General features: G+C 49.7%; 1 protein-coding gene across 2 annotated transcripts in view; it reads right to left on the bottom strand.

Moving 5' to 3' along the window:
• HCLS1 (hematopoietic cell-specific Lyn substrate 1) overlaps positions 1-16,321 on the bottom strand; it is an 89,689-nt gene that overhangs the window by 48,091 nt on the left and 25,277 nt on the right. For both annotated transcript variants that reach the window (XM_006120741.5, XM_075918371.2), the window contains one exon: positions 1,152-1,281. In XM_006120741.5, the coding sequence (XP_006120803.3) occupies positions 1,152-1,281 (130 nt within the window). The remainder of the gene's footprint in view (positions 1-1,151; positions 1,282-16,321) is intronic.

Here is a 16,321-nt window from a genome sequence, read left to right as displayed (position 1 = left end):
TCTCCAAGAGATGCTTAGGCTAACACAAACTATTTGGCTCAACACAGACATAACTGGGTAAAATATAAAGGCCTGTGATCAGAGCTGTCCTATCCATTGGATAGCTCGGGCCAACCGCCCTAGGCCCCTGCTTTTGGGGGCCCCACAGGGCCCAGGGCAGTTCAGAGGATTAGCGGGGGCCTGGCACCAGCAGTAAGAATTGGGCCCACCCCACACTTGCTGGTGGCAGCAGGAAGCAGTGTGACCATGCTCAGCCATGTCATCCAGGTGAAGCGGCTTGGGGGCAGCGGTAACCACCCCACCCCCACACTCACCAGTGGCAGGAAGCAGAGTGGCATGGCTGGGAGGTAGGGCAGCAGAGCGGGCTGGGGCCGGGTCACTCTGCTTCCAGCCACTGTCAGTGAGTGCAGGGATAGGCCCGATCCCTGCTGCTGGTGCCAGGCCCCCACTAACCCCTGGGCCACATGGTCTGGGGGAGAGGGTGGAATGGAGTGGGGCGGGGGTAGAGTAGAGGCAGGAAAAGGAGCGGGGGTCAGAGCTCAGGTCAGGACTTTGGGGAAGGGTTGGAGTGGTGGCAGGGTGGAGGAGGAGCAGGGGTGGAAAGAGGCAGGGTGGGACCTGGAGCAGAGCGGAGGGTGTCTCAGGTCCCGCACCCCAATAGGGCTGGTCCTGCCTTTGACATACAGGTCAGACTAGATGGGCTAATGATCATTTTTGTCCAACTCTGAAACTATGAATGAACTATCTGCCACTGTACTGGGAGCCCATTTGCATCAGTGCATTCAGTTCTGGCTCCTTAATGAGGAGGAATGGGATGAACACACACAGGGGATGTTTACAAAACATTCCCTATCAGGGTTCTGGATCTGGCTGGGACTCATCTGGTCAGGAGAAATGCTGGGGGCCCCATCCCGTGGGACATTCAAAGGTGGATTGGACAAAGCTCTACTAACTGTTCATTAGGAACAATCCTGCTGTAGCTCTGGGGAGAGGGAGGGTGGGACTGCATAGGCCTATTCAATGTCTAACTCCTGTAAATCGCTGTGTCTCCTGCTTTCTCCATGCTGGGGATCGGTCAGGACAGACCCGCAGCTCCACTGCTGGGACAGGGACCTATCTACACAGCACAGATGAAGCCAGCAGCTTTTTACCTTATCCATTCGGTCCTTCTCTTTTCCAAATTTGCCCCCGTAACCATAAGAGGCCTTGGGCCCAGATGCCAGTTCTTTCTGTTTGATGACTTCATGTTCCTCAGACACCTTGCTCCGGAGCTGGTGGATGCTGGAAAGAAATGCAGAGTCAGGGCAAACCACTATCAAACCCCTCAGACGTGCTCCAGCCCAGTAGACATTACACTCCATTACAGACTGGAGCATGCTGCAGTGCAGACAGTGCCCTGATCAGTGGAACATGGAGGTTTTGTTATTAACAGGATACCAGCCAAACAGGGCATGTGAGAAGTTAGGTTGGAATCCAATTGTTCAGCACAATCTGCAACCAGCCTCCCACAGCCCAGGCCTATGGCATTGCCTCTTCAGACCAATTAGCACACTTCACAACCAGCAGCTCGCTGTGGGCCCAAGGCCCAGGTACTCCGCAGACCTGAACTCTGCAGCCTCATCACAGGAACCTGATGAAATATGACTCTAGTGATATGGATGCAAAAATGAACACAGTCCATTTGGCATGGTGCCCCCTCCTTTTGTGCATTGTTACACTTCCCCTACATATTCCATTTTCTACCGGTGGCAGAGTTTTTTGCACTGGCAGCACTGAAGAGGTCATTAGGAAAGTAGCGGTTGATATAGACAGTTATGAGGGAAGAGGGAGCTGGCACCAGGAAGGAGCTGGAGACATTTTGGGATACTGAGGTAAGCACATTCACTAGTAACTCTATTGCCATTGTCAGATGCAGGGAAGCAGTTTTAGTTCATAGAAATAGCAAGGGCTGGGGGGAAAGCAAGTAGCTGATACTCTACTCAACAAACTTTTGTTTATCGGGTAGTTGAATACCCCCTAACATCCCTAGTTCAGGGCTTCTCATAAGCCTGATTTATTTTTCTGGAGTTCTGAAGTTAGTGGATTTTATGGACCCCTTTACGCTCTGGCGTGGGGAGAAAAAAAGGGGTTCAGTGTGCGGGCCAGGGCTTCCAATGTGTGGAATAGGGATGGGATGCAGGATATGGGTAGGAGTTGGGGTGCAGAAAGGGGAGAGGTTGTGAAGTCTGGGTGGGAGATAGGGTGCAGACACAGGCTGGGGGTTATGTCTCTGGCCAGAAGGGAGGGGTGTAGGGTAGGGAGTTTGGCAAGGAAGGAGGGGGCAGGAGAAGTCTAGGGGTAGGGTTTCTGACCAGGAGGGAGAGTGCAGGAGCAAGGACAGAGCCGGCCCTATCATGAGGCAAACTGAGGAGGCACCTCAGGTGCCAGACTGTGGGGGGAAAGGGTGCACCACTAGAACCCAGAGTGTAGAAAATTGTGTCTGCTGCTGGTGCATATGTAGGTAGCAGAGCAGCGCCATGAGAGGAGTAGAACAGGAAGGAGGCAGAATTGAGACCTTTCAAAGTTTTGGCCCAAGTGACGGGGCATGGGGGTGTCATCTGAGCTTCCCACATCAGGTGCCAAAAAGTTGTGGGCCGGCCCTGAGCAAGGGTATGTCTAGACTACAGGCTTTTGTCGACAGAAGTTTTGTCGACAGATAGGGTACGTCTATACTACATGGCTCCGTCGACGGCGCCATGAAGATTTGTTTTCTTGGCAAAGGCAAATGAAGCCGAGATTTAAATGATCGCGGCTTCATTTACATTTACATGGCTGCCGCGCTGAGCCGACAAACAGATGATCAGCTGTTTGTCAGCTCGCGCGCTAGTCTGGACGTTTCCCCTGTCGACATCAAAGCCCTTTGTCGGCAGCCCCGGTAAACCTCATTCCACGAGGAATAACTGGGCTGCCGACAAAGGGCTTTGATGTCATCAGGGGAGCGTCCAGACAAGCGCACGAGCCGACAAACAACTGATCAGCTGTTTGTCGGCTCAGCGCGGCAGCCATGTAAATGTAAATGAAGCCGCAATCATTTAAATTGCGGCTTCATTTGCCTTTGCCTATGTGTCTAATCTACATGTCTCTGCCGACAAAGGCATGTAGTCTAGATACAGCCATACTGTCGACAAAGCTTCTGTCGACAAAGAGCGTCTAGACTACATTCAGTTCTGTCGACAAAGCAAGCTGCTTTGTCGACAAAACCCTGTAGTCTAGACACAACCCTAGATGCAATAACACCTTCTGTCAACAGAACTCTGTCAACAAAAGGCGTTATGTCTCGTAAAATGAGGTTTACCAGAGTCGACAAAACTGCTGAGTTCTGTCGATGTTATGTCGACAGAACTCAGCGGTACTGTAGACGCAGGTATAGTTTTGTCGACAAAAGTCCACTTTTGTCGACAAAACGCTGTAGTCTAGACACACCCGAAGGGAGGATGACAGAGCAAGCTGGAGGTGCAGGGTCTTGGTGTAGGGAGGTGAGTGAGTGTGGGGGATTTGGGAGGTGAGTCTAGAAATGAAGGGGAGACACTTATCTAGTTTGACACCCCCTTGCCGTAGGGAAAGCATCCAGACAGCAGGCTGTCATTTCCCCAGCAGGGTAGGGAGGAGTAGGGGGAGAGATAGTGGCTGCATAGAGGAGGCACCGGGTCTGAGCATGCCCCAAAAGGTTGGCAGTGCCCCACCCAGGTTCTGCATGGCCATTGCCTGGCCTCAGGCGGCAGTTCAAAAGCACTGCGGTCTGGGAGCGGCTCCTCAGCACTTTTTGCCTTAGACCCTGCCACCCCTTCCACTCCAGGCAGCAGAGGCCACTGTGACAAGTTGCTGTGTGCACATGTGAAGGAGGAGGCTGCACAACTGGACTGGGGCCACACACCGCAGAGCCAGTGCCGTGGGGAAGGAAGGGGGGCCACGCAGTGCACAGTGGTGGGGCAGTGGGTGGTAGAGTTGCCAGAGCTGCACGTCACCAGAAGACCACCCCAGCCGGCAAAGCTCCAATGGGACCCTCCTATGTGCTCTGTGGGGGCAGCGAGGGGGGGAGGAGGATGCTATTGCTATTGTTGTTGCTGCTGTGCTATGCCAGGAGCAATGGCAGTGCATGGACTCAGTCACTTCTTCCTGCAAGTTGGTGACCCCATCAAATAGTGAAATGTCCGGCAGGGCTTTCTAGGACATTCTGCTACTTGATGGGGCACTGGGACAGAGTACTTAAAATCAGAACAGTCCCAGAAAAATCAGGACATACGGTCAGTGTAAGTATACCTGGCACAGCATTCAAGGGTCGTATGCTGAATACATCTGGGGTGAAAAGTAAGCTCTGTGATCAGTCCATATCTGATACAGGGTAAAGACATGGTGCCAGGAGTAAACTACGATCAAAAACAGGACTAAAGGATGCAGAATCTCATGCACATGCCACTTTTCAATGCTCTGGAGAACTTCAGCTTTGACATACCTTCAGAATGGACAAACTGGAAACAAGATTTTGCAAGATTTCACATTGCTACCAAGCTTCACAAGGAAACTGATGAAACATAGGTAGCTTCTTTAATTTATGCCATAGGAAAACAAGCAGAGCATATTTTTCAATCCTTTGATGTTTCTGAAAAGTCACAAAGATGACCATGACAAGGTTTTGGCTATGTTTGAAGCATATTTTATCTCTCAGACCAATGTGGTTTATGAAAGAGTGAATTTACCGGAGAATTCAAAAGCCAGGGGAAAATGTAGACTGTTTGGGTGTGTCTAGACTACAGGGTTTTGTCGACAAAAGTGGACTTTTGTCGACAAAACTATACTTGCGTCCACACTGCCTTTGAGTTATGTCGACATAACGACAACAAAACTCAGCAGTTTTGTCGACGTATGTAAACCTCATTCTACGAGGAATAACGCCTTTTGTCGAAAGAGTTCTGTCAACAGAAGGCATTATTGCATCTACACTGTCCTTTGCATCCACACTGTTATGTCGACAAAGCGGCTTGCTTTGTTGACAGAACTGGATGTAGTCTAGACGCTCTATGTCAACATAAGTTTTGTCAACAGATTCTGTCGACAAAACGTATGTCGACGTAAGCCTGTAGTCTAGAAATACCCTTTCATAAAAGCTCTGCTTACATTGGCTAAAAACTGATTTTTGGGAATGTAAAATATGAAAATATCAGAGACAGGTTGATTATTGGGATAAGAAAGAAATCCTTTCCCAGCAGCTACAACTAAAGAGAGAGATTTAACCTAGCCACAGCTATACCTAAAGCAAAACATTCTGAGCTGGTGAATCAGGAAAACCTAGAGCAACTTGACCATGACTAAGTCTACACTGCCATTTTACTGCGCTGCGACTTCCTGGCTCAGAGGTGTGAAACTTGCCTCCTCACCCCAAGTGCAAGTAAATGGGAGCTACTCTCCTTGTGGAGGTGGTTTATATAGAGCACTGGAAGAGCTCTCTTCAGGAGCTTGTGCCATGGCCACAATTTTACTTTACAAAGCCAAGCTTAAAACTAGCTTAACAACTAACAACACACTTCAGTGTTAAAAGGGAAAAGTCATTAGTATAAAGCTCTGAGGCAAAGAGAGAGAATTCCCAGGTTACGTGCACAAGGCATGGAAAAAATCATATCCCAAGAGCTGACCCATGTCCAGCCAGAGGCACATGCTGTCAGGGAGCTGACTCATACTACAAACAATCAAGCACCATTGTTTCTGGGATATGTCACTTGTGATAACACAAAGCCTGTCTGGAGAGAGAAATTCAATATTCATGGAAAGATTATTCACTTCAAAAATTGACTCAGGTGCAGAGGTGAAAGTGAGTGGGTGCACCCTGGTATGCAGCTCTAGCCAGAGCTGGCTGAGCTGTGGCAAAAGCCAGCCGGGAGCTATTTGAAGAGCTGGCAGGGAACCAGTTTGCAATAGGACAGTACCTGTAAGGAATGTTAAGTTATTTTCACGCTGCTCAGGAGCTCCTGTCACAGTCATCTTAGAGGAGACTTGCAGTCACTTTCAACCCTCCCGGAGCTGAAGTCACTTGCCAGAGCTCTGACTGGCTCTGGAGGTATTCTGAACTGCATGGGCCAAATCGCCATAGAAACAACTTTCAAAGACAACAGCTTTGGGTTCAGGATATATGTAATCAAAGGACCACCAACCATCAGCCTTTTCAGCTGCAGCATGGCAGCCATCATGGGCCTAGTGAGAAATGTGGAAGAAATTGATGGAATATTGGGTCATGTTGGACTTTGAAAGGCAACCCAAAACAAATCACCTGAAGAGACAATGCTGAACCATCTAGGCTACGTCTACACTGGCCCCTTCTTCGGAAGGGGCATGCTAATTTTGAAAGTGGGAATAGGGAAATCCGCGGGGGATTTAAATATCCCCCGCGGATTTAAATAAACATGTCCGCCGCTTTTTTTCCGGCTTGGGGAAAAGCCGGAAAAAAAGCGTCTAGACTGGCCCGATCCTCCGGAATAAAGCCCTATTCCGGAGGAGCTCTTATTCCTACTTCGAAGTAGGCGGGGCGGGGCCTGGAGCTGCTGTCACACTTACTAGTTCAAATTAAGGGGTGTGTAGCCCCTTAATTCGAACTAGTGGGAGGCTAGCCCTCCCCAGCTTTCCCTGGTGGCCACTCTGGCCAACACCAGGGAAACTCTATTGCCCCCCTCCCGGCCCCGGACCCCTTAAAGGGGCATGGGCTGGCTACGGTGCCTGTGCCAGGTGCAAGCCTGCTAGCACCCAGCCAGCAGACCCTGCACCTGGCACGGATCGAGCCAGACACCCGTTGCCCCCCAGCCCTCCCCCTCTTCCCAGGACCAGGCTGGCGGCTCCCGGGAGCTTGCCCAGGACCGCAAGAGGCGGGCACCCGCCTGGTCTAGTGCAGACATCGTGGACCTTGTCCACGACCTCCGCACTAGGCACAGGAAAGCGGCCGTCTAGAGCAGGAGAGCTGCCAGCCTGGCCATCCAGGAGCAGGTTTGCATGAAAATCAAGGTGTCCAGTGAGACCCCTGACCCTGAGCCCTGAGCTTACAATGGCCGTCCTGGGTCAGACCAAAGGTCCATCTAGCCCAGTAGCCTGTCTGCCGACAACGGCCAACCCTAGGGACCCTGGAGGGGATGGACCAAAACAATGACCAAGCCATTTGTCTCGTGCCATCCATCTCCAGCCTTCCACAAACAGAGGCCAGGGACACCATTTCTACCCCCTGGCTAATAGCACTCCATGGACCCAGCCTCCATGAATTTATGTAACTTCTCTTTAAACTCTGTTCTAGTTCTAGCTTTCACAGCCTCCTGCAGCAAGGAGTTCCACAGGTTGACTATTTGCTTTGTGAAGAAGAACTTTCTGTTATTAGTTTGAAGCCTGCTACCCATTCCTTTCCTTTGGTGTCCTCTAGTCCTTCTATTGTGGGAACTAATGAAGAACTTTTCTGTATGCACCCTCTACACCCCACTCATGCTTTTATAGACCTCTATCATATCCCCCCTCCATCTCCTCTTTTCTAAGCTGAACAGTCCCAGTCTCTTTAGCCTCTCTTCATATGGGACCTGTTCCAAACCCGTCATCACTGTAGTTGCCCTCCCCTCTCCCACCCTCTCTCTTCCCCTCTCCCACCTCCTTTTCCCTGTCTCCCCCAGTTTTTTTCAATAAAAAGAGATTCTATTTTTGAACACAATTGTCCTTTATTTTGTACATCAGGAAGGGGGGCTAGGGAGGGGTAAGTGGAAGGAGGAGAGGGAGGAATGGTGTACGAGCCCCCGATGGGGAGGACTGGGCTGGCTCTGTGGGCTTCTGGGGGTGGAACCTCTCCTGCAGCCCCCCAATTGCCCCCTCTCCCCAGATGGCAGCCTGCGGCAAGTGCAGCCGGTTTGATGACCGAGTGGTGTGATGTGCCCAGTGTGGGTATTCCAGGCAATCCAAGCCAGGACTGCTTTGCAAGCGGGGCACCCCTGAGAACTGTCTGTCCGGGGTGGGGGTCGGGTCCCTTTAAGCACAGCCCTCGGCTAGCCTGAGACAGCAGCTCCACGCTCTAAGTCCTCCTCTGATGCCCTGCCGGCACTGCTTCCGGCCATCCTTAACCCCGGTTCAGGGTCCACTTAATGTGGACATGCTAGTTCGAATTAGTCTGGATACGTTAGTTAGAATTAGCTTAGTTCGAATTAGTGCTGTAGTGTAGACATACCCTATGTGACTAGCCAAGTAGCCCGTCATAAGACAGGATTTTCAGGTCTCTCCTCCACGTCGGTCTTCTCTCCTGAGCCTCCAGTCTCTCGCTCCGTCTCTCTCTCTCTCTTCCTCCTACTTCCTCCCCCGCCTCTCTTTCACTTCTCCTCCCCCTCCTGCCTCTCACTCGGGGGACCGTGGAGCCCAAATGGCCGTTTGGGCTGTGCACTCCCCGTGCTGCATGGGGGGTGCGGAGCCCAAACGGTCGCTTGTTCCCACGTGGTGGCCTGGCTGAGCAGTGCAGAAGTCAGCCAAGCTCCACAGCGGGAGGCTGCACAGCAGGAGGCGGTGACATTCATGGTCAGGGGGCGGGGCCTGGACCTGCTGTCATGCCGCACATCACCGCCCCACCCCCTTTCGCCTCCCACCGTGGCACTCGGCTGACTTCTGCGCTGCTCAGCCGGGCCGGTGCAGGGGAGCAAGCAGCGCAAGCGACCGTTTGGGACCCGCACTCCCCATGCAGCATGGGCCGCCAAGAGGGAACAGCCAGCATTTCAGCAACAGCACCACCAAGAGGGAACAGCCGGCATTTCAGCAACAGCACCACCAAGAGGGAATAGCCGGCATTTCAGCAACAGCACCACCAAGAGGGAACAGCCGGCATTTCAGCAACACCACCACCAAGAGGGAACAGCCAGCATTTCAGCAACAGCACCACCAAGAGGGAACAGCCGGCATTTCAGGCCACAGCGCTCCCCAGAGGGAACAGCCGGCATTTCAGGCCACAGCGCCCCCTAGAGGGAACAACCAGCATTTCGGCGTTACAGACTCTCAGACACTGGGCTACTATATATATGATTACAAACAAAATGAGAGAGGAAATCCTAAACATAATCCATGAAGGGAATCATGGATTAACTATAGGCTGTGAACAGACCAACCTGATGGCAAGGTCAAAGTATCTGTACATGAACACTGCAGACGTAACAGGCCAACACAACACAAAGAACCTCAAATAGCAACACCCTGACTGGCAGACCTCAGAAGAACTAGCTGCAGATTAATGCAAATTTAGAGGACATCATGACCCCATCATTGTGGACTATTTTTCCAGGTGTATAGAAATTATGCATTTGGCCAACATGGCATATTGCTGTGTTATTGAGAAACTGGTGCACTTTTACTCACTTTGGCATTCCAGAACAGCTAGTGACCAACAACAGACCACACTTCACTGCAACAAAATTTAAGTCCTTCTGAACAAAATATGAGTTTGATCATATTACTAGCAGCCTACAGTATACCCACTAGTGAATGGAGAGATAGCGAGCTAACTGTACAGCCAGCCAAAAGAAATCCTACAGCAAGAAGATCCATTCTTTACCCTTCTGAGTTATAAATCAGCACCAATAGCAGCTACTAGACATGGTCCAGCACAATTCCCGATGTGAAGACAATTCAGAACTACTGTTCCAAATTTGGAAAATAACCTATTTCCAAAATGGCCAGACCTGAAGAGAGCAATCACATTGGATAAACGAGCTAAACAAATAAATATGAACACTATTACAAGACATCACTCAGAACTGGCAGGTCCAGAACCTGGTAATTTTGTTCAAGTCAAATTTGATGGGGAAAAACTGGATGGACAAGTCCAGATTTCATTTTTTAAAGAATTCCATGCCTAGGTTATAGATGATCCAGATTAACTTTCAACATCTACAGATTGTCCTTCAGAAAGAACAATCAACAGAAGAAACTCTAGAAATAGCAGGTGTAGAAGATGACTCAAGGATTCGAAACCAACCAGAGTCAGTTGTTGCTACTTTATGGACAGCCTGATGACATGTTGTTATATCTTCAGGTCATATGATTAGAATCATAGTATGATTCAGACACACTCAACATATTGATCTGTACTGCACTTCAAAGACCATGAAATATTATATATGATAGGAATTAAAGGGGGGAGCTAGAATGGAACACTAATTGTATTCTACTGTTTGGACTTTGCATAAAATACTTTACATAAATCAGGTGTGGGGAACCTCCCAGCCCACAGACTAGATCTGGCTCCCTGCTCAATTTGATTCAGCATGCAGCATGTCTCTACACTGCATGACAAAAGCCAAAACCTTGGCTACTTGTGTGTGGCTCCCCAAATGATTTTTGTGCCCCTGACAAAAAAAAAAGTTCCCCATAAATGAACCTCATTCATAGTTGGAAGAGGCTGTTATGATGGACCCATCTGGGATGTATAAGCAAGCTCTGCTGCCAGTCCACATCTCATACAGGAAAGTGACAGTTCTGACCTGGTAGAGCTGCTGTTTCAGGCTGTCTGCAGACTTTCCTCTTTGCAGTACCACTTCCACAACTAGAAAAGCACAGAAAATGTGACACTGCCAGCATGTGTCCTGCAGACACCTGTGCTGGGCCCTGGGCCTGCTTTGGGCAAAGGGAGCTGGCAGCCTGGCATAGTATTGGCTGACATGCCATTTCCATGCCTAGCCACAGGATTGGGGTCTCTACCAGCTGGAAATCAGGCCTGGATTGTGGAAAGATGGATGTGGAGCAGGTTTTCTCTGGGCCACGAGAGAGCGCCTTTCAGGAGCTGCCACGTTTGGAGCAGAGCTGTGACACCAAGATGGGGCCAGGGTACAAATCCCAGCTCTTCAAGCAGGTACAAGGGAACTGTATCCTGTCACTAAAACTCAGGCTTGCTGGGCTAACCTCCAGCACTAAAAGGAAGGAGACGGGTGGCTGAGAAATCACCCTGCGACTTACAGTTCCCAGGAACAATGCAAAGAGGCCAAGGCTCCAGTTCAACCTGAAGGACAGGGTGAGCATGCCAAGGAGAGAGTCAGGAGGCTGGTGGGAAGAGGGGGGGTCCCATCCTCCCTGAGAGCTGGATTTGCCTGGGTCAGACAGAGTGGGACTGAGCTAAGAGAACAGGGCCTGAGCTGAGCTGGGACCACAGCTGGGCTGGCCAGAGAGAGAGAGAGCCCAGCAGCAGATCCATGCTGAGAGTGGGGCTGGAGCCAAGAGGGGACGGAGAAGCAGCCCAGGAGCGGGAGGCAGCACAGCAGAGAGTGGAAGTGGGGCTGGAGCAGCCTAGAGCTGGTGTGGTGAGCAGCTGGGCAGGGTGAGAAGGGGGGCTTTGGGCAGCACAGCTAGGGTCTGGGAAGGAGGCCTGGGACCTACAAAGAACAGACGGTGAACTGTTCTGACACCCCAGAGATGCTGTGTGTGATGTCCGCTGCCACAGAGCAGGGTTAAGTGTTTTCCTTTCACCTTTCCCATTTTCTCCGTACTCTTAAACAAATAGCTCTTTAATAAATTGCATTTGATCTGAACTGCATGTAGTGATCAGTGGGTCAGGGATACCTCCAATGTGCAGAGAGCCCCCCAGAGTGGGGATACCCAGCCCTTGCCCTAGCTGACCACAACATGGTTGGGGGTCGAGCCCCCAGGAATCCTGGGCCCAGCCTTGTCGGGATTACGAGGACTCTGCCACACAGGATGGGGAGCCCTTGAGAGCAGGGAGGCCTCTGGATAAAGGAAGTGGGTGCGGGGATGCCAATGCTTTTGCTGGCCCATTTCACTGCGGTAATGTAAAAGCCAGGAAAGTTCCCCTCAGTAGAAGAATAGTGGGACCATTCCCCTGCTGACACATGGAGAGAGTGCTCAGAGATGAGCCATGCTCAAAGGGAACACACGCAATCCTTCATATCGAGGCCCAAGGGGAGGGCTGACAGGAGTGGCTGTGAAAGAACACACACTCAGTCACCCGCCCACCTCCATTCCATTGCTGGTGGTTTGCCAAAGTCCTTATTTGGCTGATTTCAGTTCACTGACTGCAGTCATCACTTCCTCTTCCTGTAATTAGACATCACCATGGCAACAGCCTACTTTCTACTCACTGTTCCTCAGAAATAAAAAATCCCATCAGAGCTGTGTGCACTGGTATCTATGAGCTCAGTCTGAGGGAAAATGTTCAACCGTAGGATCAGTTCCCTTCTGTACCCTAGAATTTCTCTCCTCCTCTCTCACACACACCAATCACCCCTGGTTCTGTCCCTCCTACACACACTCTGCCCTAGCCAGTGTATTCCTTGTATATCCTTTCCAAGGCCACGAGCAATCCCGCACATGCTGTGACCTCCACAACATCACCAACTCCTTCTCAAAAGGGTTTGGCCCCCTCTAGGTTCCCAGGGCACCCTTAGGGGCCCACCCTGTCTGACTCAGGCTGTCATGTGGATGGAGATGGAAGAAGGCTGACAGGATGAAACACAAGGTCTGTGGAGACCTAACAGGCTTGTTGGCAGCAATTGAGACCACATGAGACCTTCCCCTGGTCTCCCATAGCTTGTAGAATGAACTCTTGTGAGTCTGCATGTGGGGCCTGGGACTGAGCTCCAGTTTGTGTGGTCAGGACATAAATACAGAAGCCCCCTATTCTATTTCTCAGCCACTGAACCGGCCATGTCTCTGTTGATTCTATGATGGGAGCAGCTGCAGCTTCAGGGACTGCAGAGTCGTCACACCTGTCTTATGCCCAGGAACTCTGCCAATATGAAGTTCTAAAGTGCTTGTATTCTTAAGGCCCAGACATCTTGCTGGTCCCCTTGTCCCTACCAGACAGAATACTGCAGCTGGGCTACCCCTAGGAGTATGAGCAATGGCACAAACTCCATCCACACAGGGAGATGTCACTCATAATTAATGGTGCTGAGCTCCCAGTCACATAATGGCTGAGGAAGCCCTGCTTCTTGTGCCCAGTCCTATAGGCCAGAGAACTTTTAGAATCATAGAAGATTGGGGTTGGAAGAAACATCAGAAGATCATCTAGTCCAACCCCCTGCTGAAAGCAGGACCAACCCCAACTAAATCATCCAAGCCAGGGCTTTGTCACACCTGGCCTTAGAAACCTCTATGGATAATTCCACCACCTCGCTAGGCAACCCATTTCAGTACTTCACCACCCTCCTAGGGAAATAGCTTTTCCTAATAGCCGACCATTCCCCCACCACAACTTGACACCAGTGCTTCTTGTCCTGTCACCTCTACCACTGAGAATAGCCTCTCTCCATCCTCTTTGGAAACTCCCTTCAGGTAATTGAAGGCTGCTATTAATAGAGCCTTGCACAGATACAAACTTTGTGTCTGCATCTGTATCCACAAAAATGAGTTATGGATCTCCATGCTGATACACGGGTGTAGATACCTATGGATATAAAAGAGCTTCAGGCGGTAGCCAAGTTAGTCTGTACAGGATAAACTTAAAAAACAACAAATAGTCTGGTAGCACTTTAAAGACTAACAAAACATGTAGATGGTATCATGAGCTTTCATGGGCACAGTCCACTTTTTCAGATGACCAGAGTGTTGGATGTCCAGAACCAAAAAAATAAAAAGGATATCCATAGATTTGCAAGGCTCTAGCTATCAAATTCCCCCATACTCTTTTCTCCTGCAAACTAAAAAAAGCCCAGTTCCCTCAGCCTCTCCTCATATGTCATGCGCCCCAGTCCCTTTTCTGTAATATGAGGCCCAGAACCGGACACAGTACTACAGATATGGCCTCACATAGGGTATGTCTACACTACCACCCTAGTTCGAACTAGGGTGGTAATGTAGGCAACCGGAGTTGCAAAGGAAGCCCGGGATTTGAATTTCCCGGGCTTCATTTGCAACTCCGGTTGCCTACATTACCACCCTAGAAGTAGTGTAAACATACCCATAGAGGCAAATAGTCACTTTCCCCAATGTGCTGGCAATGCTCCTACTAATGCAGCCTAATATGCCATTAGCTTTCTCATCAACAAGGACACACTGTTGACTCATATCCAACTTCTCAGCTACTGTAATCCCCAGGGTTTTTTTCTGTAGAACTGCTACTTAGCCAGTCAGTCCCCAGCCTGTAAGGGTATGTCTACACTACCCGCTAGTTCGAACTAGCGGGGTAATGTAGGCATACCGCACTTGCAAATGAAGCCCGGGATTTGAATTTCCCGGGCTTCATTTGCATAAGCGGGGCTCTGCCATTTTTAAATCCCCGCTCGTTCGAACCCTGTGCCGCACGGCTACACGTGGCACAAACTAGGTAGTTCGAACTAGGCTTCCTAGTTCGAACTACCGTTACTCCTCATTCCACGAAGAGTAACGGTAGTTCGAACTAGGAAGCCTAGTTCGAACTACCTAGTTCATGCCGCGTGTAGCCGCGCGGCACAGGGTTCAAATCCCGGGCTTCATTTGCAAGTGCGGTATGCCTACATTACCCTGCTAGTTTGAACTAGTGGGGTAGTGTAGACATACCCTAACAGTGCTTGGGATTCTTCCGTCCCGAGGACAAGACTCTGCATTTGTCCTTGTTGAACCTTGTCATTACCATGAGGGATGGCCAGCAGCCTAGGGACTAAGGGGTTAACTATGTCCCTATATGTAGCCAGGTAGCATTCATCCCAATAGAAATGCAGGTAGGGATTTCAAACTGAGACAAAGGAAATTTGGGGTTTTCCCTCCTTTGTCTCTGGGTCAGTTCTCTCTCCAGATACTGAGGGGGACAGACAACATGTCCCTCTCCAAGAAGAGACTCTTCACCATCTGTAAGTAGGGCAAAGTCTAGATTAATCTGTTAGGTTTTATTGTTTTATGGTTTGGGAATGGGAATCTGATGTCTGTGCATTTAGAAATGGGTTTTCCTCTTTCGTAAATAAGTTTTGTTCCCATGGGAAAATTCCCCATGAGTTTATTAATTGGTGGCTCTTACCATCTAGCCAATTCAACTATGCTTGTAACTGGAGTATTGTTGTGATAATAAAAGTTCTTTCTTTTTTATTAACCTGGTATTGGTTCAGTTCTGTGTCCTGGAAAATCTGTCTGTGGGATCTGCATGCCTCTTACTAGGGAATAACAGCCACAGACTGCAGTTTGTATTTTCTTTTTTCAAGCTCTTTGGGGAAAAGAGCTTGGGGTGCCTTGGGGTTGGTTTCAAGTGTCCACCCCTGTTTGTGGGTTCAAAAGCACTTGATGGTGGCAGTGGATTTTTTATCCCCAAAATCTAGGTTTTTAGGATTTTGGGGGGGGGAAGTTTTATACCAAAGCCTGGAGACAAAGTATTGGGGTACTCTTGCGGGCCCTCACTTCTGCATTTACCATGCCAGAGTGGGGAATCATCCATGACAAACCTCATCAGATTTCTTTTGGCCCAAGTCCCCAACTTGTCTTCAACTGTTCCCAGCTCTCTCACCAGCCATTCTCAGAGGTAATGAAAAACAAGTAACAGTCTGGTGCCTGTGTATGCTCGGGGAGGGGGGATTCATCACCTCTCTTATTAAGTCTGCAGATGATACCACTCTGGGAGGGGTTGCGACTAATCTGGAAGATAGGGTCATAATTCAAAATGACCTGGACAAATTGGAGAAATGGTCTGAGGTAAATAGGATGAAGTTTAATAAAGACAAATGCAAAGTGTTCCCCTTAGGAAGGAACAATCAGTTTCACACATACAGAATGGGAACAATGGTCTGGGAAGGAGTACGGCAGAAAGGGATCTAGGAGTTATAGTGGACCACAAGCTGAATATGAGTCAGCAGTGTGATGCTGTTGCAAAGAAAGCCAACATGATTCTGGGATGCATTAACAGGTGTGTTGTGAGCAAGACATGAGAAGTCATTCTTCCGCTCTACTCTGCGCTGGTTAGACCTCAATTGGAGTATTGTGTTCAGTTCTGGGCACTGCATTCCAAGAAAGATGTGGAGAAACTGGAGAGGATCCAGAGAAGAGCAACGAGAATGATTAAAGGTCTAGAGAACATGACCTATGAGGGAAGGCTGAAGGAATTGGGTTTGTTTAGTTTAGAAAAGAGAAGATTGAGGGGGGACATGATAGCAGTTTTCAGATATCTAAAGGGGTTCAGATATCATAAGGAGGAGGGAGAAAACTTGTTCATCTTGGCCTCTGAGGTTAGAACAAGAAGCAATGGGCTTAAACTGCAGCAAGGGAGGTTTAGGTTGGACATTAGAAAAAAGTTCCTAACTGTCAGGGTAGTCAAACACTGGAATAAATTGCCCAGGGAGGTTGTGGAATCCCCCTCATCTCTGGAGATATTTAAGAGTAC

The sequence above is a fragment of the Pelodiscus sinensis genome, chromosome 1 (assembly GCF_052426305.1).
Source record: "Pelodiscus sinensis isolate ZL-2025 chromosome 1, ASM5242630v1, whole genome shotgun sequence".
NCBI classification, from domain to species: Eukaryota; Metazoa; Chordata; order Testudines; family Trionychidae; genus Pelodiscus; species Pelodiscus sinensis.
Note: the sequence above shows the minus strand (reverse complement) of the source record. Positions and strands in the feature narration are given on the sequence as shown.